Source organism: Pogona vitticeps, chromosome 3 (genome assembly GCF_051106095.1).
Source record: "Pogona vitticeps strain Pit_001003342236 chromosome 3, PviZW2.1, whole genome shotgun sequence".
Classification (NCBI taxonomy): domain Eukaryota; kingdom Metazoa; phylum Chordata; class Lepidosauria; order Squamata; family Agamidae; genus Pogona; species Pogona vitticeps.
This window is the reverse complement of record NC_135785.1, coordinates 25,601,307-25,626,046: the sequence shown is the minus strand read 5'-3', so window position 1 is coordinate 25,626,046 and position 24,740 is coordinate 25,601,307. Positions and strand designations below refer to the sequence as shown.

General features: G+C 40.9%; 1 protein-coding gene across 2 annotated transcripts in view; it reads left to right on the top strand.

The window, feature by feature from the left end:
* KCNAB1 (potassium voltage-gated channel subfamily A regulatory beta subunit 1) overlaps positions 1-24,740 on the top strand; it is a 231,741-nt gene that overhangs the window by 195,811 nt on the left and 11,190 nt on the right. For both annotated transcript variants that reach the window (XM_072996106.2, XM_072996107.2), the window contains exons 8-12: positions 7,407-7,450; positions 8,693-8,779; positions 18,952-19,037; positions 23,046-23,166; positions 23,857-23,951. In XM_072996106.2, coding sequence (XP_072852207.2) covers positions 7,407-7,450; positions 8,693-8,779; positions 18,952-19,037; positions 23,046-23,166; positions 23,857-23,951 — 433 coding nt within the window. The remainder of the gene's footprint in view (positions 1-7,406; positions 7,451-8,692; positions 8,780-18,951; positions 19,038-23,045; positions 23,167-23,856; positions 23,952-24,740) is intronic.

Below are 24,740 nucleotides of genomic sequence, written 5' to 3'. Positions count from 1 at the left end.
ATCCAGGGCCCAAGCCGTTTAGTGCATTATATGTCAAAACAAGCACTTTGAACTGGGCCCAGGTAGGGCCATAGCTGGTACAATTTCCATAGCTGAAGGAAGGCGCCCCTGGCCACTGAGTCCACCTGGGCTTCCAGAGTTAGACTGGGGTCCAAGAGCACCCCCAGGCTGTGGACCCTGTCCCTTAGGGGGAGTGTAACCCCATTCAGGGCAGGGAAATCTCCGTCCAACCTGTCCGGCGAAGCACCCACTAACAGCACTTCCATCTTGTCTGGATTGAGTTTCAATTTATTAACCCTCATCCAGTCCATTATCTGGTCCAGACACGAGTTCAGCACAGAAACCACCTCACCCAGATTGGTGGAAAACGAGAGGTAGAGCTGAGTGTCGTCAGCATATTGCTGACTCCTCAGCCCAAACCTCCTGATGACCTCTCCCAGTGGTTTCATGTAGATGTTAAACAGCATGGGGGACAGTATCGAGCCCTGAGGAACCCCATGACATAAACGCCATGGGGCAGAGCAACTGTCCCCCAGCACCACCCTATGGACACGGTCAGCTAGGAAGGAGTGGAACCACCATAAAACGGATCCCCCAACTCCCAGCCCAGCCAGCCTATCCAGAAGGACACCATGGTTGATGGTGTTGAAAGCCACTGAGAGGTCCAGGAGTATCAACAGGGTCACACTCCCCCTGTCTCCCAGCAAAGGTCATTGTACAGGGCGACCAAGGCAGTCTCCGTACCACATGTCTTTATGCTACTTGCTAGATCATGTCTAGGAAGGTGATGCTCAGAGTGAGATGCTGCTGGCTACCCTGCTGGCAGCTGAGGCTCAATGTGATTGGTGGGGTAGAAGGCGCAAGCTGCCAATGGTAAACAGAGCTGGGAAGGGCAGCTGCTGGTTCCTCATGGACTCACAGATTCTGAGGCCAGGAATTCAGTGGGGGGGATTTACAGTTGGAGTCTTCATGGGCTAGAATAGATCATACGTTGCAGGAGTGAGCTGCAAAGGAATATATGGGAGGAATAGCAGGCAAAAGAAAAGGATGCTAAGTCCCACTTTTCCTATCTTCCATATTTGTCCCTTTCAAAAGCCTCTTTTTAAGGGACATCTAAGGAGTCAGGACATCATGGGTGAAGGGTGCCACATGAAGACTGGTGGAAAATGCTGTTTAATTTTAATTAGGAAGGGTGGTTTCTAGGCTTCTCAGTCTTAAATATGACCTCCCTTCTCAGGGTGAGTTTTCTCTTGGGCTTACTTCTGGTTGTAGAACCCAGCGAGAGAAAATGAATGTATCAGGTGATGGACAGCAGAGTTCAAACACACACCCTTACCACTAACGGATTTCTTCTCCGTGAGCATTCCTGCTAGTTTATTAGCCTTATGAAAGAAGCATGAGTTGGCAACCTCATATTTCTATCCTAGTGCCTAGTTTCACCTTGAGAAGATTTGCTGATCTTCCAGGCGAGCTGTTCCTGGAGCTACCAATTAAAAAGACACATTGCACAGTTCTGTTGCCTTTCTCCTTGGGTGATTAGGGAAAAGGAAAGAAGACATGGTGGGAAAGTATGAGTGACAGGTGGAAGATCACGGCGGATGCGCCCTCCTCCCCCTGCATCAAATTCCAAGAAGAAAAGATTGTGAGTGAGTGAATCTAGAAACATTCTTAGGTTTTTGCCCAGGCACAGTGAGGCTGACATACCCTTCGCATGTTTGTAATCACAGCAGAATTAAGTACGCTTACTCACTGCACAGCGCTGTCCTTCAGAGTCAAATACGTGGACATACCTTCACAGAGAAAAGGGCAATACAACATACATGATCACTCAGTATCTGCTTTGAAACATATCAATGAAACTTAGGTATGCAGTAAATTCAAAGCCAATACTGTGGTTGTCAGTTCAGAATCTGTTCTATACCCTTGCTAAGAGCTCCGGGAATACCGAGAAATGTGATGCTCTCCATAAGTGTATATTTTGGGCACAATTCTCCATATTAAACACAAATGTGCCTTTACCCTTATAGCTTTGTGTGGCCCCATGGATACTGATGATAAGAATCAAACAAATAATAGTAAATGGATACTGCAATCTTCCCTGCAATTGTGTGTGTTTAATCTGCTTTAGGATCATAAAAATGAATGGAAACTAAGTAATCTTACTGGGAGCAGGATGGCAACCATCATATTATTATGTTCTTTTAAACCAGGGTGGGGAACCTGAGGGCCTCCAGATGTTGCTCCAGCCCCAATTGGGGCATATGTAAATGGTCGCCAAAGAACATCTGGATAACCACAGCACTTGCTTTGAACTATTCCTTCCCACCAAACTCAACTAAACGGTCTAAATCAAAGAATTTTTATGTAATGTCAGAGAGCTTTAAAACAAAAAACAAAACAAACTACCTGACCCACAGGCATCACTGCCATGAGACCAGATCAAAAAGACCATCTTGTTTAAAATAAAATGGTGCCACTATTCTGCTGTTCTCTCTACAATGAGCTAAATGAAAGGGATTTTCCCCCTCCCCCTCAATCACAAGAATGCTGTACACATTTTGCTGGTTAAAATTACCTCCAATTGAGCTGAACTATCGGCTACATGATTTAAAGTTGAATAGACATTGCTCTGAGGGTGGTCATTTGTTTAAACAAATCACCGATCTAATGTGTTTCAGAGTGCAAAAATAAATGAATACCTATTGTTGGAGAAACATTGAGTGTAATATTCAAGAGACGGGTGTGAAGAAGCCATTTTATTTTTCAACAGATACAAGCTCCATTCAGGAATTACAAATGCTGCTTCTCCTCCCCCCACGGAACATGGGAGAAGGAGAGTCCCTCTAAGCTGTTGACTTCTTCTCCACAAGAAAAGCAATACGTTTATAAACCGGAGGCTCCTGCTTGTGTGTAAGCCCTCAGTGGAAGCAAGAGCCCTGATTTTCCAGGCTTATTCTGATGTGAAGAGCTTTCACATGGCCAGGAACCTCTTCTCTATAAACACACATGTCTCTTTACATATGGAGAAAATGATAGGCAGGGCTAGGCACTCCTCTGTTTGTTTCCTAGGTAAACGCAGGCTAACACCTGGAAAGGGCTGTGGTGAACTGTGCAGAGGTGGAACTACTAATCAGGCACAGTAGAGCGACTGCTTCAAGTGGCATGTTCTTGACAGTTGGTGGCACATGCCCTGCCAGCTTTGTTTCCTCAGCCTCTAGGCTGCTCCCGTTTGTTGGAGATAGAAGTACATCTGTCTTCAAACGAGCTTGGAAACAACTAGCTACAAGTTGCAAATTACCTGAAAATTGTATTCTTGAAGGCTTTCATGGGTGGGATCCGATGGTGAGTTTTCTGGGCTATTTGGCCATGTTCTTAAGGTTTTTCTTCCTAACGTTTTGCCAAAACACGGCCAAACAGCCCGGAAAAACCACAACAACTATCTGAAAATTGTTTATTTTTCGTAAGAAGAGTTTAACTGGATTTTTTCCCCAACTTTTATGCCATTCGCTTATCATTCCATTTTAAGAGTCTCGTTTCCTCTTCTGTACTTTTGTATTGTCAAGGTGTGGTATCTGGACAGGCCACTAGAGGGAACTGGGCAGTATTTCCCTGTAATTATTTTTTTGGCCTGCTGGCAATACTACATATTAATAATGCATATTGCAACAAAATACTTTTGTGAACTGAGCAACAATAACAATAATAAGCATTTGGCTGCTCAAAGCAATGAGTAACTTATGGCATATCTTTTTAAAAAACGCATTCCAAGCTTTCATGCTAGATCTTCTGATTTAGATTATTGACTAGAGTTCAGAAAGTTGCTCTTAAAAAGTAATTGGTTGCCATTATAGTTCCAAGGCCTATAATTAGTTAATCAAAGTTAACGTTAAAAATTTTAAAAGCAATGCTTTGTTTACTAGAGTAATTATTTGTATTAATTGATCCAGTCAACAAACCTGAAAATGAGAACTTGTCAATTTAGTTACTTCTGTTAAAAAAAAACTACCACTGGCCTGTGGTACAAAACATACTCTGCTCCTCTCCACATTGTCATCCCCTCAACACCTAGAACGGAGAACAAGACAGTAGTGCCAGGAACGGCGTAAGCGATCTCTTCCACCATTTAGTGAGATTGCACATACCCCCAATTATCACATTAACTAAAAACAGAGGGAGTGAAGCCATTCCTTGTTGAATTATGACTGTGATATAATATAATTTTGTCCTTTGGAAAGGAGCTAATTATAAGGGGCAGGGGGAGAGGAAGATGTTCATGATCAAAGCCGGCTAGATTTTTTCAGAAAGTGCCATGTGTTCTTTGCCCCACCCCTGCAAGTATGAACAGCCCATGAAGCATCTGGCAAAGCAAAAAAAACAACAACCCAGATTATACTTCGACTTGGAAAGCAGTCCACAGACAAAGCTGTTCTTCTTTTCAGCTGTGGCACTCATACTGAGGAGGAAAATGAACATGAACCCCCACCCCAAAAACCACCTACAAAAAAAACGTCCTTTGAAATGCATGCTAATGAAGCCCAAAGGCTCAAATATGCACGGACTTTTCTAATCACTATTTGGGGAGCGGGAAAACTCCAGGCAGGGGAAGGGTGAGCCTTGTCCTCTTTCCACTCCAAGGAGGACATCCTTTCACAGCATCGCCTGGCTGTAATAAAGGAGGAGGAGATACCCAAGAATGCAGCTAATTAGTCTGGACATTTTCTTCTGAGGAAGCAAGAAATATTTAGCTCTGAACACAGCTGATATGCTAAACATCCTTTGAAATCTGCCTTGTTTCGTGCCAGCCTGCCTGTGTCCCAGTTTACCATCTCAGCTGCAATTTACATTTTAGAAGAAGGAGCCCCATTAGCCTATGCAAGCCTACTAGGCAAAATCTAAAGACACAAAACAAAGAAAGATAAAACCAAGACTGCTATATTTTAATGTGAGTACTTGTGGGCTTCTCCACGAAAACTCACATTAAAATATAATACTCAGTCTTTAAGGTGCCACGTATTTTTGTCTTGTTTTGTTGCAATTTAATTTTCCACAGAATTCCAGGATGGGATGGGGTTGGGTGAAGCCTTCTTCTCTTAGTGCATTTAATTCAAAGGAATACTTTTGTGTATTCCCAACACAACATCAGACTTACTGACAATAAAGATGGAAGACAACAACAGTTACGCTTGTAGCCATGAGGAAAGAAGGGGAATTAATGTGGAACAGAGCAGCGCACGTTAAAGACATATAGATGTTAGAAGGTTAGATGAGAGTTTTGGACTGTAGCTCCCAGAATTCCCCAGGCTACATGGCTAAGGGAATTTGAGAATTGTCAGATGTAAAATTAATTTTGCCAGTGTTCTACATATGTGAGTTTCTGCCTACATAGTGTTTCATGGGAGTCACACACACAAACAAGCTCTCTCTCAGCTCCATCTTGTCCTCTTGCCTGATCCCCTACCTTCTCAAAGAGCAGAACCAAGGAATTTTACCATTATTCAATCATGTGTTGTTTATTTAATTTTTTTCTCTATCTTTCCTTTAAGATCAGTTCAGTTACTTATTTATTCTTTAATAAAAAGTAATTCTTCTTTTGCCTCATACCTTTTCCCCACAAAAAATCCCTGTGAGGCAGTTCAAGATGATAAAGAGCAAGATGCCCAAGGAATTTCTTGGCTCAGTCAAAGGTTGAAATCTCATAAAACCCCATCTTAACAGCCTGATAACTAGACCACACTGGCTCTGAGTGGAGCATCAGTAATAATTTCACCTCGACCACATAGCTAAGAAACAAAACCAGCTTTTTAAAATAAATTTATATGTGCAAGACCCCAGGCCACCTTGCAGAAAATCTGTGCATCCTCTCTCCCTCTTCCTCCTTATACTTAAAGAGAAGATTATGGTGAGCTAAATTAAAATGGAAGCTGTTTCCTGTGATGAAGCTTAATTTCTGTTTTGGAGAGGTTAGTTGCTTTACTGCTTTTTCAATCAGTGTGTTGTGAAAGGTTGCTTTAACCTACATGCATGTACACCACATGTGTGTGGGTGTGTGCATGCATGTTAACATACACACTCACATACTTCGTGGCAGACTCTGCATAAGCAGTTCCTACATTCCTAAGAAGTGGACTTGTCCATGAAAGCTCACATTAAAATATAACAGTCTTTAAGGTGCCACAATGTTTTTGTCCTCTTTATCTTCTATGGAGCCAGAGGTTGGGAGTTCAATCCCTCACTGTGCTCCCTTGAGAGGGGCTGATGATCCACAGAGTCCTTTACAGCTCTGCAGGTCAAAGGTGGTGGCGGCGGTAGTGATTGAAAAACACCAGGCACAGTCAATCAAAATTATAAAAACATTGACTGGTATTATATAACAGATACAAGTTTTAACCAAAACCTGAAGCATCTGTTAAATGTCAGCTCAATGTGTATGCTGTTCCTAATACTGCTGTTTTTTGTATGAGCTCTGATGGTGTTATTTCTGAGACCCGTAACGACTTCTAATGCTTTGTGAAATTATTGTTGTTTTGTTTTGCTTTGTTTTGTTTTTGCCTGCCAGACTACCACAGCTGTCTCTTCTAAAACTTCATTTAGTGGGTTATGATTTACCTGGATTGTCTCTAGCAGATGCTGCCTGCTGTACTGTATTTCTGTACACACTTAAGGACAAATCTTATTGTGTGAGTTTAAAACCATCCAAAGCACTTAGGGACCTTTTCCTGAGCAAGAGGATTTTGACTGATCGATAATGGGGGATCTCTTGCAACTATGTCTGTCACTTCTAATTCTCCCCTATGCTGACCTGTGTTACAGTGCGGCTGGTGAACTGTGACTTCTAAAAATGTGATTTTTAAATGAAAACTAACCATCTGTTCTGAAGGAATTGTTTATTACTAAAACTAAAAGAATGTTGGGAAGAAAAGCAAGTCGATATGATATCTATGTTGATGGTTTGTGATGTCTGTCTAATACTGCTAGTTAGATGCTTTAATCAAGAGGATTAGCTGTTTGTTCAAACCTGGGAGGCCAACAACAATACTGAACATCGTACAATGCTTGATCACCTCCTGGCTGCATGAATGTTTCTTTTTTATGCTCATCCCATATCTTCATGCATAAATGGTTCTTACCATTGGGAAGAAGTTGGGCAGCACTACAGGCTGGTCAGATACCTAAACAAAGCTTTGTACATGAGTTGCTGCAAGATGACAGATCTACCTGCCACTGGATATTGGAACAACCCACAACATCAGCTGGATACCGGCTTCCTCCCTTTCTGGTTCAGACATTACGTACTGTAACATTTCACTTTGCCAGGCTTGCACTGCATCACAGCCCAAGTGGGATAGGACATTATTTTTGAGATAAGTCTAATAATATGAAAACAATGCATTTTCTTCTCTTTGCAGAGCAGAAACAGAGAGAGGACTTTCAAGAAAACACATCATTGAAGGTACATAATGATTTTTATAGCCTTCAACATATTTTATGTACATGCAACTCATAACTGCAATAAGATTTAGTAATCTTATTTTGATATTTCAAGCGAAGAAATGGAAGTGATGAAATGGTGGCCTAAGGCTTAGTAAGTACAATGTTTAAACGAAATACATCATGAATTGCTGTAGAATAGCAGGCTAAGAATGGGTGTGAATTTTGTTTGATTGTTGATCTTTTTGACAAGACTTTTTCAAAATTCATAAACCTCATCTTCAGAATGGTGGAAAGAACATGCAGCTCTGAAACATTCCAATGTGAAGGAAAGTAAAATTGAAAGATAGCCTATTTGAAAGAAAATTGAAAGATAGCTTGGAATGTTTAGCATCCAAAAGTCTGGATTTTTTTTCAATAACTGTGGGTGTGACTAGAGAGTGAAGTTGGGCTGGACTAAACAGAGTCACTTGGAAATATGGTCTGAGATATAGAATGAGCCTTGCATCCACACAGAAGGATTGGATAGTTTTGGGACAGGAATAGAGATGGGCATGAACTGGAAAACCAATGCTTCATGGTTTGTTGGTAAACACATATCATGAACCACCATGAACCCTGGAAAAACACACCCATTTGTTGTTTATGCCTAGGGGGAGCTACCTGCTCAAGATGTCTAACACATCTGGAAGGCATCGGTTTAGGAAGGCTGCTCCAGGGGTACCTACTAGAGCAGGCTGTACTTTTCTGAGTGGTGTGCCATGTTAGAAATCACAAATACATCACGGACAGCTATATATTTCCTTCTCTAGATATTCCTATCTAGTGAGTCGCTGCATGGCAGGGCTTAATTATATGGAAACACCAATGCCGCATATTGGGGTGGTGGGAGGGATAGAGCTGGGAGAGGGATATTGCTCTAACATAACTTGGATTGGATACACTCTGAAATAAAAACTATGCCATGAACTCTGGCCTCTGAGGATGTGACGTGACAGTCATAACAGGATACAACTGATAGATGCTTGTCTGTTCCAGCCCAAATTTCTTTGTAATTAAGCAAAAAGCAAATCTTACAGAGAGCCTTGACTTCTGCATAAGTCAGGGCTTGGGTTATTTTTAACAGACAATCTTAACATCACCTCTCTATGCTGCACATTTAAAGATGATTCAGTCCCACTTTATTTCTGAGCCATCAAGTTCCTCGCCATGTGCTCCACACCTCCTTTTGACTCTTTCTAATGTTCCTGCATTTCATTTCCAGGATTAAAAGCCTCTCTCCAGAGACTGCAGCTTGAATACGTGGATGTTGTCTTTGCCAATCGGCCAGACAATAATACTCCGATGGAAGGTGAGAAAGGGAGATTTAATAAAAGCTTTTTTTTTTTGCTTGACTGACCTTGGCTTATAAGCTTATGCTATGATAGGAGAGAAAAATGATCCTCCTCAATTATTCCAAATAGGGAAAATGAATTCCTCAGAGTTGTTGGTATTTTGACTCCTGCAACAGCAGGATATATATGAATATCACTCCAGGGACATGATTATAAGCAACTTCCACCCAGTTCATTCCTTGTGTGCTAAAATTTCCTTTTCTTGATTTAGTGAAGCAATTTTAGATTGGCTTCAGTTCTGAATCTGCTAACACAGTTTCTTCACCAGCTCAAGTCAACGTACAGTTCCCAGTGACGCTGACTAAAAGCTGGTATTATAGGAGAGGTGAACCTACAGATGTTTTTTGACTACAACTCCCATCAGTTTTCATTGGCATCGTGAGGGATCACAGGAATTGTAGTCCAAATAAATCGAAAGGAATCCATACCTTCCCCGCCCTTGTGTCAGGAGGAGAGAGGTAGGGTAAAAATATTTTAAACAACATAAAATAAATAAAAGTGCAATCAAGAGGCGGTATTTTTTCTTCTTGTTGTCTATATATGGGGATAGAGATGGAGACACAACTGTAATGCCACATATTTTCTCCAAGCATTTTCCTCCAGAGAGATAGAGTCACTAAACTGCCATTAGTAGCTGCTTTGTTCACTGGGTGATTCAACACAACCAGATGGTCCCCATGGTAACCCCTTCTAAATGGCATTGTCAGGATGAAAATTATTCATGAGGAGGGGGAAGTTGTTGGCAGTATCCAGTGGCCCAGAGTGTCTATGTTGTGTTGCTGTTGTAGAAGTGAAGGCTCTGGTACTGATGGCTCAAGCTCATGCAAAGATGTCAGTCAACTCATGAACATTCCAGCTGCCCAAGGATTATAGCTGTCAGCATGTTTGCTGAGGAGGAAGGGAACTGGCACATAACGGAGAGGCTGAAGCAATTTCATGATGCTTCAAGTCCAGATGGTCTATATGCTATGGCAGGAAGAAAGAATGTAGGCACTGTGAGGCATCTAGCCAAGAAAGAGTTTGACGAAAAGACAATACAGAAGTAGCAGGACTGGGAAATGAGTCACTTATGGCATCATCAAGGTGTGCCAAGATGGTGAGCACTTTAGCTATATTAAGGTGCCTAGTTGTAATGGGGTGTCCTGGGCAGCAAATATATTTGCACACATCCACAGAGAGAGAGAGAGAGAGAGAGAGAGAGATTCTAATTTTGCTTCATTGTCTAAAGATCTAGGCTGTCGTGAATAAGGATTTGAAATCAGTGTTGATCTTACTGAATTTCTTTGTGTCCTACCAGCAGTGCTGTTCCTTTCCCATTCCGTATGAAGTGGCGAAATGCTTTGGAGCCACCTATATTAACTATCACAGGCTTCTGAAATACGTACAATACTTTCCCCTCCAAGGAAAGAGAGAACGGGTGGGTCATGGCTTCCTCACCCCTGCTTTACCAAGGAACAAATATCTATCTACCATTCTTTCTCTTGTTTATTTTATGTTTATGCTACTTTTATTCCAGAATTGGGACTCAGCAGCTTACAGCACAATTAAAAAATAGCACTGTCAGAACACAATAAATACAAATGTTAAATTATAATTGAGCCCATTATGATATTAAAACACAATCTAAGTTAAAACACTTTGCAGCATCATGGTTAAAACAGAAGTTATAACTCACATTACACAGGCTTTTTTGTTGCTCATATTTTCTGAGGCCACAGTTAACACAGCTGCAACACACTGCCAAATTTCTACACTTTCGCTGATGTTTTTAAAAACTGAAAGGAATATTTCTTTCCTGTGACCACATACAGTATCATCATTTCCTACCTGTGGATTAATCCCTGTTTAACAAACACTGGGTGAACTATATGTGAGCCATGGCTTGCTTTTTCTGTCTGAGCCCTCCCATTGCTTTTCTCTCTCTTCCTGTCTGCACACACAGACTGCAAATATTTTTTTTTTCCACCATGTCAATTAATCCTTGTGTAGATTAACCTCCATATAACAGATTGCAATGCACGTTACAATCCTTCTGGGTAAATTGGAACAAATACCAATATCAGCTTCTGAAAGGTGGCTGTGATGTGATGCTCTCTGACAGTACCCTATGGTTATAAGGTTGAGGGCTTTTGCTGGAGACGGAGAGAGGTCCCTATCTGCCAGCAGTTGATGAGGTTACAGAGCATAATACGCCTTGTCTCTTGGAGGGAGACATAACCTTTCAGCCCAGTCAATTGTAATGAACAAGGGGAGGGAAAGATTCTGCAATATCGCATAGTTGATGTTGTTTGAAGCCAAGAAGTGGCTACCAAAGGAATAGAAGTACTTACATGGGATTTAAACCACTTGAATTACAGTTTCTGTCGGTTGGTTGTGCTGATGCTGAGAGGGCCCATTTCCTGGACCAGATACTGTCAGCCACAGATAATATGCTCATGTAAATGGCCTTCCTGCCATTCCATTTTGCCCAGAGCTAGCTTTTCTCAACACATGTGTCTGCATTAATGCTCGTTTCTTGTAGCTGGTAAGCTCTTGCTTGGTTTTGTCCCTGATTGTTCTGAGTCATCTGTTCCTGCTTTTCATGCATTTCCATCTGTGTAGGGTCACATTTTGGGATTCTCTGTCCCCAGCTTTGCAAATGTGTCTTATTTAGAGTTTAAGGCAGCATGCCTGAGAGGAGAAGGAATATTCTATGATTTTTCACACAGAGAGACACAGACACACACAGACACACACAAACATTGCAACAGCGCAGAAAATCCCTGTCCTGCATAAGAGGATTTTCACAGTTTTGACAAGAGAGCCTACATTGCTTTATAGTTCATTCTGGAATGTAAGGAAGCCATGAGGATGATGCAGCAATGAACAGGGTAGCCACTTATGCATCACCCAGAAAAGGAAAGAAAATACTGTACTACTAGAAATATGTCTTTGGAAAGGAAGACAAAACAGGTCACAGAAGTCTGTAGAATCTGTATAAATGTGTGCATGTATGCAAAATTACAACCAATGCTTATGATTTAATCAGTAATATCTGATGTAGGAGTGGGGAAGACAGTGTCTTAATGACCTGCACCCCTGCCCCAGATTCAAACTGCTGATGGACAACAAGGGCTTCTAATCTTCCTTATGGTTTGTTATCATGATATGGAACTTCAGGGTGGATCACTTGTCAAATGATGAGGAGTGCCTTCGGGTACAGGACATAATGGTAATTCTGTTAACTAGGATACACGGCTACCCTACCTGTACATCAATTCTTTCTCATAATGACAATAAAGGAGGATCACCTATGGAGGAAGAACTGAGGAGATGGCGGCAAGGAACAAATGTAACACCCGCTTTGCTGCTTCAATATATTATTTCATTTTTCAGATACTTAACAAAGACAGCATGCCAGGAGTCCCTTCTTTCAAGAGAAAAAGGTCAAGCAAAACTATCTGTTCCAGCAGTACAAATCATGGCTTACACACACTTCTCATTTAAAATAATCCAATGGGATTTATAATTTGTCTGCACAGAATCTCATTCCTAATGAGTTCCAAAGTCTGGGAGCAGCTCCGCAGAAGAATCTAACATGCAAAGTGAAAATAAATCAAAAAATGGCTTTCTGTGTAATCCTGTAATAATCCACTCAGAAGTATGTTGCATTGCTTTAACAGGGCTTACTAAGGAAACTGGCCTAGGATTGCACCCTAATAGACAGTTCCTTTCCATGAATCCCAGTTTGTTATCCATTTAGAGTCAAACTAAACAATATGCATAACTTGTATTTAGAACTAGTGTTCCTTAAATGGTGGGGAAAAAAATCTGTTCGACAAACATGGGCTTTACCTTACCTCAGTATCTTGCATTCTTGAGTGCTTTATTTTGTGATTGGTCACTCAGAGATAAACATGGGTATAATTTACAATTGTAACTGCCCAGGCTCCTAGCTCTAAGTAAATCCTGTTTGGGAGGGAAACGGACAACAAATAGGAAACATGGGTATCCTTTAATGTATAGTTTGACTCCTAGTATGCTGTCCTTACTTTTGAATTATTAAAGCAATTCAATAATGCATTGAAGAAGCAAAATCTCTCGTTGCCATCTCTTCAGTTCTCCCACCGTAGGCAATCATGCATTTTTTCCCTCAGGAACTCTATGGATTGCTCTGCAAGTAAACACCGCACTTCTTCATCTGTCAGTCTTGACAAACCATGAAGAAATTCTTGGAACAAAAAGTGATCCCAGAAAGCAAGAGTTCATATGATGTGCGAAGGATTCACATAGATATTAGAGATGAAAAATGCTAAATTCACTATATTTTGTCAAGAGCATTGGTACTGTCAACATATGTTTACACATTTTCACTAAATGATACTTGAATCAAGATTTCAAAGTGGTTATTTTAGCACACACAGGTCTACTCTGCATCTTTCAGATGAACAAAGGTGAACTATTAAATCAAGGATGCATGGCAAAGTCAATATTTACAGGGCTTTCATCTTTTTGTTAGAAGTAGCAGTAGGATTATTAGAAGTTTGCAGTGCAGGTAGACAATATTATTAATTTAGAACTAGCCAGCAAAGGTTCGGGGGCAGTTATCTGTCAATATTTATATGCCAGTTGATAAATATCTGTTGCCCTAAAGTTCGTAAAGTCTTTGACTCACAATTGTTTAGAAATTCAGCATGGAAAAGCCACAGATCTGGTGTCAGTATGACTTTCAGTTTGGCAAAAAATATAATGCTTCCACTTTCTAGTTTTACAGCCAGCTATGGTGCTGCCCCATCTCTTAAACTATTGTTAGACAGACCAATGTTTGATATATTATAAAGCCATTTTGTATGATGTGGGCAATCAATCAAAATACAACCCTATTTAGGCATGATACTCCCTGGTGCTGTGAACATACTTAGGTGAGAATAATTTGCTACACCCCTGCATCCTGTTGTCACATTCATCACAGTTTCAGCACTAGGTCTGAAGAGGAAGGGTTCCTGCCCTTATGCAGGCTATATACCTGAGCACAGATCCTGTAAAAACTGAGTTTTTGTTTAGTGCAGCTCACCTGTTGATTGTAACAATGGGGTGGGTGGGTAAATACTTGTTCCCCACCCCCCACTCCCCACCCCAACAAAGTATATAGTGCCAATCTCTTTATGTAGACACTTTTTGTTTGTTTGTTTGTTTGTTTGTTTGTTTGTTTGTTTGTTTGTTTGGTTGGTTGGTTGGTTGGTTGGTTGGTTGGTTGGTTGGTTGGTTGGTTGGTTGGTTGGTTGGTTGGTTGGTTGGTTGGTTGGTTGGTTGGTTGGTTGGTTGGTTGATACCCCACTCATCTAGACCGAAATCTACTCTGGGCGGCTAACAGAAATTCAAATAATAGCAGTATAAAATAAAACAATAGCATTAATACAATTCAAGACGGCAAGAAATAAATTAGGTAATGACAGGAGGGAAGGTCTACCTAAAGAGCCAGGTCTTGAGTGTGATCTTTAACACCCAGCAAGGGAGCCACACAAATTTCTGAGGGTAGACTGCTACAGGAGCCACTGCCAAGAAGGCCTGATTTCTTCTTCTTTCTCTCCAGGGTCCCTCGGCGTTAGGCCCCTCATCCACCCATCCTGGCTAAAGCGAATGATTCAGGTAGATTTAGGTGGGAGAAGGCGTTCTGCTCGATATCGAGGTCCTAAACCATTTAGGGCTTTATATGTCATCATTAATACTTTGAAATCAATGCAGAAATGAATGGGCAGGCAATGCAGGGTAGCCAGAGTGGGGGAGATATGCTGATGTGTTCTCACCCCAGTAAGAAGTCTGGCCGCCGTGTTCTACACCATTTGAAGCTCCCGCATCAATCTCAAAGGTAGCCCCATGTAGAGCTCATTACAGTAGTCTAATCTCGAGACTATAAGCGCATGGACCAGAGTGGTGAGGGGCCCCACATCAAGATAGGAACGCAGCTGGGCAATCCGCCGAAGATGGAAGTAGGCGGTGCAGACCACTAACGCTACCTGGGTTTCCATGGTAAGTGCCAGATCCAGGTGGACCCCCAAGCTGCAAACCCCACTCTTCGTGGTGAAGAAGTCACCCTTGCAAAGGAGAGGGAGTTTCCCAAACCATCAATGTCAGGGCCACCCACCCTCAGGACCTCCATCTTGTCCGGTTTCAGCCTCAGACTATTCACCTGCATCCATTTCAATACGGCCTCCAGACAGAGCTGAAGGGACGAAATGGCATCCAAAAGGGCATGGAGCTGGTCAGCCACCACCCTCTCTACCACTTTGCTAAGGAAAGAAATATTGGTGACTCTTCTCTTCCGAAAAAATCTTTTTTGTGCTTGTGGCAGGGTGAGCTGGGGTCTTCATGTTCTCCAGTTGTTGTGGACAGCTCTTTCATGTTTCCTTTTTCTTATGCCACAAAGACCTGACCATGGCAACAAGCAGTGATTTTGGACTCTTTTGGAAGCTCAGATATTAAAACAGCAATTGTACGTAGTCTTACTCTGGAACAGGCAATCAGTGGGAAGGATCAGGCCACTAGGAACTATTGTGGTAAGTTATTGCTACAGTGTGTGGCATTTCCATGGCAACTGTGCAGTTCAAAATACTCTGAACTGCTTATTTGCACATATGCACACATGCAACAGGTTTTGACCTTATGGTGCACATCAGGGATAAATCTCCCTTTCAGTCTGATTTTTCTACATTTTTTTCCAAACTAAAGCTGTAGTCAAGACCATGTAGCTGTATTTCAGGCACAAAGAGCCACTGCGATCCTATTAAGCAATAGGTATTGTTTCCTATAGCAACCAAATGATAAATTTGCAACTATGATTATTCGGTAAAATCAAGAGATCTCACGGGCATGAAGTGCAGGTGAGAATGAAGATGGAAAGATGTGAGAAGCACTGAAATTCTTCTGTTGAATCAAGAACTCGGCAGTGGAATTTGGAATTCTTGCAGGTGAAATTCCATGCGGCTAGTCCTTACCCCAAAGTACAGAAAAAGAAATTTCTTGGGATTACAACTGCGAGAATCCTCCCCAGCCAGAATGATGATCTGCAGCCATCAAACTGATGTTTTGCAGATTGATAATTCTTTTCTGGAAAATCGTTCCTTGTACTTGTGGTGGGGAAAGATTCCAAATACAGTGGTGCCTCGCTTAACGAGCGCACCGTTTAACGATGAATCCGCATAGCGATCTATTTTTTTAGATCGCTAATGCGATCGCATTGCGATGTTCTGAATAGGCAAAACATCGCATTGCGATGATTGGTAAGTGTTTCGCTTACCGATCTTCGCATTCAATGTTTTTTAAACAGCTGATCAGCAGTTCCAAAATGGCCGCCGGGTGCCCAAAATGGCCACCGCAAGTGCTTTCGCGCCCTGCCCTTGCTTACCAAGGGCGCGAAAATGGCGGCGCTATGGAGGAACTTCGTTGAACGATGAGTTTAATGCGTTCCTATGGCTTTTTCCGTTCCGTTTAGCGATGTTTCTACATAGTGACGATTAATCCGGAACGGATTAACATCGCTATGCGGGGCACCACTGTATACTCTGCTAACTAATCCTGGAAGCCAGTACAATATAGTGGACAGAGTGTTGAGCTAAGACCCTGGAAACCTGGGTTCAAATCCCTCTTCAACATGGAAACTCACGGGTTTTCCTTGAGCATTTCACCTTGGTAAAGAATTTCTCAGGCATACCTTGCAAACCTTATTAAGGTTACCATTAAGTTGGAAGCAACTTGACTGTGTCACATAATAACAACCAACCAATGCTTCAGGGTAGCCCAGGGGCTATTTTTTCATTTGTGTAGTCTTCATAGCGACTTTGCACGGGAGAAAAGATCTCTGCTGCCACATAGGAATGACATAGTCATCTTCCCCCCCCCACACACACACCCTTTTTGCGACATTATGGGGCCCTGCCCCTCCCAAGAGACTCCTTGGTCTAATTTCAAACCATGTGGTGGCTGCTGCCTCAAACTATTAATTACAAAATTAAAAGGCAATGAATTCATGAACCACTTCATGTATTTATAGGTACCTTTGTTTTGTCCTCTTTAAAGAATTGCTTATATGCAGCTTGAATTAGGATGGAACAGACTTAATATTGATGAAATGAATACAGAGTCCATTCTGTCCATCCCAACTCTAGCTAAATGACTGCGTGAATTGACCCATTGAAATCCGTTAATGTTACATAGTTTTTTTCTTGTGGGGATCACGGATGGCATCTACGGGTTCTAAAGCATTATCTCATGCAGGCAATGGCTGGACAGAGCCTGCTTAGCTTCAGTAGCTTCATATATCCTCAAACCCTCCCCTAGGACCAAACAAATGGGAATTATGCAAAAGCTCAGCTAATGCAGCCATGGTATAATTTGGTCTTCAGTGAAGTGCCTCTCACTTGAGAAGCTGATTCTTAGAATTATTGTATCTCTTTTTCTACAATGCCGCCCTCTTGTGTTTTTAAATGTTAACATATATATTAATCTCAAGAACAGATGTTCTGTGAGGTTTGCTTAGAGCAGACCTGGGCAAAGCGTGGCCCAAGGGCCACATACGGCCCACGAGCCACTCCTATCTGGTCCGTGGACAGTTTTGAACATCAAAACCATTTATAGCTTTTTGTCTAAAATTGATCAGTTGCTTATCTTTAACATATTGCAAAAAACCTCTTTAGTATTTGTGAAGATTAACAAGTTTAAAATAAAAACAATCATAACATCACTGTTTCAATTTATTTTTAAGCAAAGTTGGTTCGGCCCCCAAACACAGTTCAGATTTTTCATGTGCCCCCCCTATAGAAATTAATTGCCCACCCTTGGCTTAGAGCAAAGTACTTGAGTCACAGAATTTTGTGTTTATTCTCTTCCCATGCACCAAAATTAAGTAAACATTTCATACACATACACAAACTAAGGGAAACTATAATTTGGCATTATGGCTTTGGCAATGTTCCATCTTTGTGATGATGATATTCTTTTGTTCTGAGTAGAAACAAAGGTGCAGTGTTTGCTCAATCTGTGGGGGGTTCTGTTGCCAAGCTGTAGGCAGTGGGTATGAAGACGAGTGTTGCTTATCATCTCACATCTTCACAAACAGAAAAATCTGCCACCCATTTTCTTGAGAAGTTGAATTCAGTGGCAACGCAGGTTGCAAAGATAGACAAGGGATACAGACTGTCTATCTGCCACTTAATGGTGATGGAGCCATCTCTCTGAAAATCAACCCCATGATTGGCGAGAAGCAGACAATTATACATAATAGCCTGTCATGGTACCATCATGGGATTGTTTCATTACTTTATATTCTTATTCCTTTTTATTTTTCTGGCATTGTTGTCACTGATCTACATCGATTAACATCTTCTTGCATTTTGCAAATAGCCTTTAGTAGCTGTTGTTCTCTTGTTTACTGCCTAGCTCTGAGCCTGTGGTTTGAAGAAAATATTACGGGTATATAGTGATATCTCCCAATCACTGTTCATTACAGCTTTGGTGAAATCCTACACCTCGGTCAAGAACTTTTCAGATGTTGCAGAATGCTGCTTGTGTGATCCAATCATATTGGACTGAAGGATGACATTAATAATAATAGTGTGCCACCACATTGATTCCAACTTATGGCAGGCCTTGCTATAGTTTTCTCATTATAAAGATACTGTGGTTTACCAGTCCCTCCCTCTAGTAACACTCTAGAACTGTATGGTTCCATATTCAAGCCTAATATACCTCACAGACTCATGAGGATAAAATGGAGGGAGAAAGACTGTGTACACAGCCATGATCTTAAAGGAATGTGGTATGCAAATACAACTAAAAGTAAGTAATTGAATGAATGAATGAATGAATGAATGAATGAATGAATGAATGAATGAATGAATGAATGAATGAATGAATGAATGAATGAATGAATGAATAAGCCGTACAAGTGTTGGTTATGTAATGAAATAGGCTTCCAGTCTCCAGTCATGTCTATCCATGGACAAAGGGAGAATAGTCAGATGTAAATTAATACAGACATATGGGCTATGTATGTGATTCACTGCTCTCATGATGATTATACAATAATTACTGTGCACAGCTCAGTTATCTGTTCTCAAGTCTCATTATTGTTTTCTTTTGTTTTCTGATTTAGAAATTGTCCGAGCTATGACGCATGTGATAAACCAGGGAATGGCAATGTACTGGGGAACCTCCCGCTGGAGTGCCATGGAGATCATGGTAATGCAGCTTTCTAAAAGGCTCAGCAGTTTTTAGGGGTGCATTGTTTAATCAATTATGCATTCAGCCCCAAGACTGAGTCTACTTCTAGACAGAGGTATCCTAGCATAACCAGTCAAAAGATACTGCTGAGGTATTCCATCTTTTCTTTCTCAATGGACTTTTGATGGAAATAGAAGAGATGAAAAAAGTGGTGAGAATATATGAGATATGTACAAGTGGGAAACAATCTAGTCATTACTCCCTTTAAAAAATTCCATGAATGAGAAAACAATTCCATTGGGGGGGGGATATCCTTTAGAAGGTTGTGCTCCTTTATTTGCTTTTCTGAGGGTCAGGTCACAAGTTCAGCCAAAACATCCTCCTCTTGCAGTATTACCTCTTCAGACTGTGAAAATCTCCAAATGCTATGGTCTTGAAACAGACTTGCAAAGAAAGCAGTGCTGCCTCTTGGCTGACCAGTTGAAAAGCAAAAGCAAGCTAATTTGTCAAAGGTGGATTGAAGCAATATCCTGTGAAAATAAACAGTTTTTTCCTCTTGAGAGTGCACTGCTTCTAGACATGGAATCAGAATCTCATACAGTGAGGCCTTCACATTGCAGAGAATCTGACTTGTTTCATAATACAGTGATGCCTTGCTTAGCGATCGCCCCGTATAGCAATGAAATCGCTTTGCGATGGACTTTTTGCCATCGCAAGAGCGATCGCTTAGCGATGGTCCCTATGGGGAAAATTTGCTTTGCAATGATCGCGGAGAAGCGATCATCGCAAAGCCCCCATTTTCGCACAGCTGATCGGCGGTATCAAAATGGCCACCCGCTGTTTTGCCTTGCTTTAGAGGCACCAAAAATGGCTGCCCCTATGGAGGATCTTCGCTTTAAGGTTAGTTTTAAGCCCATAGGAATACATTGAAGGGGTTTCAATGTGTTTCTATGGGCTTTTAAAAATCGCTTAGTGATGAAATCGCTTAGCAGTGATTTTTGCTGCATGGATTAACATCGCTAAGCAAGGGACCACTTTATTAGATAAGGCATTCACTCTCTACAGGTGCATATGGCTTTTGCCTTAATGCTTGGTCTGACCCTCAGAAGGCTAATGAAATAATACCCTTCTGCTTTTTCAAGGAATTGGGTTTTCTCATCTCCTCAGATATTTTGGGCAGATGAACTTGTTGCCACTTAGCACACGTTCCCTTGTAACTTCTTGATCTGTAGCATTTTATCACTTAATTTATTTTATTTATCTTTCATTAGCTTTAAAACACTTCCCTATTTACTATGGTTTTTTATATTTTTAAATGCTGTTAAAAACACTAAACTGTTACAGTACCACCTTGGGCCCTTTTAAGGAGAAAGGCAAGGTAAAAATATTTTAAACAAACAAATAAATAAATACTAATTTTAAAAATAAGTATTAGGAGTTAATGCCTACAGTCTCTCTAATCAATTAGCACCATGTTTTCTTCTTTATACTGTTGAATTCTTTTGATGTGCAGTTCAAATAAATGTTGAATGCTTTGTCTTTTGGCACTCTATCGAAATTAATCATATTTAAACAAATTTACCTAATTCTGAACAAATGATTAATTACTATTTTTACTGCTTGCTAGGAAAGTTTTTGAATTGGTCTTCCACTCTCTCTATCTACTAGTATAGATGGAAAAAAAAATAGAATGTAGAAACAGAACAACTGATATTGCTACCGAGTAGGTAATGCTAAGAGCCTCCAGTCCAAAAGTTGGTGTTTACTCTCTTTTCATCAAAATATAAGAACTTTAATGAAGAAGACCAACGGCCTTTTTGTTAATGCAACACTTCATCAAATCCTAATGTGAACCCCTAAGGAGGACATGAGCACAAAAACAAACAAACAAACAAACAAACAAACACTATTGCCTGTGTTCCTCAGCAACTGGTATTCAGAGACCAGAATTTAGAAAAATTACTTCTTGGTCTGCAACCCCCCCACCCACCCCCCAGAATCCCCCAGCCAGTATGTGGTCATGTCAGCTAGGGAATTCTGAAAGTTGTCGTCCATGAAGGAAGATGGGCAGTATATAAATCAATCTATCAGTCAATCAATCAAACAAATTAGTATACTGCTTGTGATACTGGAGGTAATGCACTGACACTTTTTACTGACTTTGTAAAAAAAAACTTCTTTTGTCTCTTTTTGATAAAAAAAGATCTCTCTTGTAGATCATGGGTGGGGGAACAAAATGTTGAGAGGATATTAGCAGTACATCTATGTTACCAGTTTTAAACATCAGCAAAACATTACATTAGACTAAACCTAGTTCAGCAATCTCCTCCCATGGGTGACCAATGGGACTCCTAAGGGAAGTCCACAAGGCAATAGTGTGTTTCTCCTCACAGTCCCCAGAAAAGGGTGTTCAAGGGGCCTTCCGATAGTGCAGGTACTACATAACTATTATGTAGTAATACATATGTAATAATACATAGCTGTTACTACATAGCTGTTATGACCAGTACGGAGCATATGGTCTGAAGAAAGCAAGAGTCCCTTTTATAGAGAAGAAGTTGCTGTAATTGACTTTGACTACCTTCTCTGGTGTCACAGCATGTATGCTGGTAGAGCATTCCTGAGCAATTTCAGCAGAAATCAGGGCTAAATTTTGTCCATATCACTGCTCACTAGCTGCACCAGACCCAGAAATGGCTATATATATTAAAAGGCCCAAACTTAAAAGAATTAGATGAACACTTTTGGTGTTTAGTGTTCCCAATACAGGCAATCAATTTCTACTTAAATACATTATATTTTATGAATTATGTAGTATCTATTTATCTTCTACCTATCCGTCAATCCATCCATCCATCCATCCATCCGTCCGTCCGTCCGTCCGTCCGTCCGTCAATCTATCTATCTATCTATCTATCTATCTATCTATCTATCTATCTATCTATCTATCTATCTATCTATCTATCTATCTATCTATCTATCTATCTATCTATCTATCTATCTATCTATCTATCTATCTATCTATCGTATTTATTCATAGCAACTGGACTTCTTTCTTATTAGGTTGAAATGTTTCACTGCTAATCCAAGTAGTAGACTGAAGAAGCAACTTGGATGAGTAGCGAAGCGTTTCAGTCTAACAAGGAAGAAGTTCAGTTGCCATGACTCAACTTCCAGACAACTGCTTGATACTTGTTCCATCTAACTTAAATGTTACTCATTAAACATAAAAAGTAACTTTGTTAACAAAACTTGATCATTTACATGCAATATTAGTCATAGCTAGTTGCTTTTGGACACTAGTTCTCAGAAAAGTCCATGCAGAAGAACTTTATGGTATTCATTTGTGAGCCTTATGGTGTTGAGGTTCTACCAAATCACACCAGAGTACAAATAATCAATGTCTAAAGCTGGATTTCCATCACCAGTTTTTCAATACTCACTAAGTACCACAGCAATTTGGTGGATTTTTATTTTCAGTGGGTTTTTTTTAACAAGGACAAAAAGTAGAGATGAGTGCAAGTCTCTTGGTTTTTTTTAGAGAAATGAGGAAGTCTTCCTTTGTCTGTCATATTTATCAGAGTCTTAGCCAATTAAACAGTTAATTAGCCAATTAAATTAGAAAAAATCTGCATGTAAGGATTGTTCTCTAGAGAAGGTGTGTTTCCTTGTTTTTTCATGATAGATGCAAACATTTTAAAATAATGCTTTATCATGCAGATTGTGCGGCTTATTTGATGGCATTTATCTGTAGTTTTCATAATATTTTATTAACAATAAGCCTCCTGAATTAAATAAATAAATAAATAAATCTGCTGCCTAATTAATCATGGGTGCCTGTTTAATTGATCAAAAAAGTTTTTTTCATCAATTAATCACACAGATTGAAGACCACAGCCATAATAAATGGATCTGAATTATGCAGTGACTCAGGAAAGAGGAAGGGTTGGTTTGATTAATGTTGTCTTATGTTCCCTGGAGAAGTTGCTACTAATGTGCTATTCTTTTGCTGCTGACTCTCCCTAGGAAGCCTATTCTGTTGCGAGACAATTTAATATGATCCCACCAGTGTGTGAACAAGCAGAATACCACCTTTTCCAGAGAGAGAAAGTTGAGGTTCAGTTGCCGGAACTATACCACAAGATAGGTAATGCCTGAAGACTTCACTGTTCTATAGGAAGCTGATCATTTTCATGCAAAGGCAATATGCTCAAAAATGTTTCACCATCCCTGCTGTTCAATAATTATCACCAGTGCAATTAATCTCTTGCCATGAGCAATTATCCTGAGCGAAGAGGTGAGTGACAGCATGTCTTCCTGGCTGCTGTAATAGCTTTCCTCTATAATTTATTATTATCATTATTAGTATGCTGTCAGAAGCCCGTGACAGCAACACGGTGGTGTGTTGGGACTGCCTTGGGATTAAAGCACAGCCAGCCCAGGAAAAAAACAACGGATGAATTTAAGAATGGCGTGGCAGCCCTGCCCTTTCCCTCATATGGAAGCTGGCTGGACTGCTGATGGGATAGCATGTGCTGATGGAACAGGGCAAGAACATGACTGGGATGTTAAGAGAAGCACCCTAGAGGTTGCTGCCATTCTTGCTAATATCTTCTAGACAGTAAGCAAGCAATGGCATAGCAGCAGCACTAGCTTACGGGCTTAGCTCTTTGAAAATTAGAATGATCAATTGAGCACATTTCCCCCCCCCATAAAAAAGCAAACAAAATAGACTCCACACTTCTTTCTAAATTATAATGCTTCTCTGTGCAGCCATGTGCGTGTGACCTTTGTGACATTCGCTCAGTGCCATCTTGTCTCTTTGATGGTTTCTCAGGTGTTGGAGCGATGACATGGTCTCCGCTGGCCTGTGGCATTATTTCAGGGAAATACGCCAATGGAATTCCTGACAGCTCAAGGGCTTCTCTGAAGGTACTTCTTCCACACACAAGAGAAGAGCATTTTCTGAGCTCAGTACAGTGATGAAAGAGGGGGAGAGGAGTGGGGAAAACAGAGGCCTAGAAAACAAAGATAGATGGATTTCCTATGCAGTCCTCTTCTCCTGTAGATTGAATACTATAATGGCTATTTTGACATTAAGCAGGACAGATCTGAACAATGATTCTGTATTAGTCTCTAGGGTCTTTCAGCCAATAAGCTCTCCTCTAAAATGAACATGTTTCATACCTCAAATATCTCAGAGAAACTTTTACAAAAATCATAAATAGAAGACTTCTAATACAAGGGCATCACTGCTGGAGTTGAGTGAATCCCAACTGCAGTAAAGTTGCTTAACAAGGCCATCAGGTTAATCATGATGCGCCGCATTCCATTGTGCCAGTACATTCACAGGGTGGTATCTGGGAAATGCAGGGGAAGCAAGTGGCACTGTTATAGGATTTTTCTTAAGTACTCCGGATAGATGCTTTGCCAAAATCCTTGAAGGCACAAAGAGCATTGTTTGGAAAATAACAAGTGAACAAATTTTCTTCCAGAAAGTAAAAGGTTCCCCTTGACATTTAGTCCAGTCGTGTTCAACTCTAGGGCGCAGTGCTCATCCCCATTTCCAAGCCGTAGAGCCAGCGTTTGTCTGTAGACAGTTTCCGTGGTCACGTGGCTGGCAGAACTAGACACGGAACGCCATTACCTTCCCACTGTGGTGGTTCCTATTTATCTACTCATATTTTTACATGCTTTTGAACTGCTAGGTTGGCAGGAGCT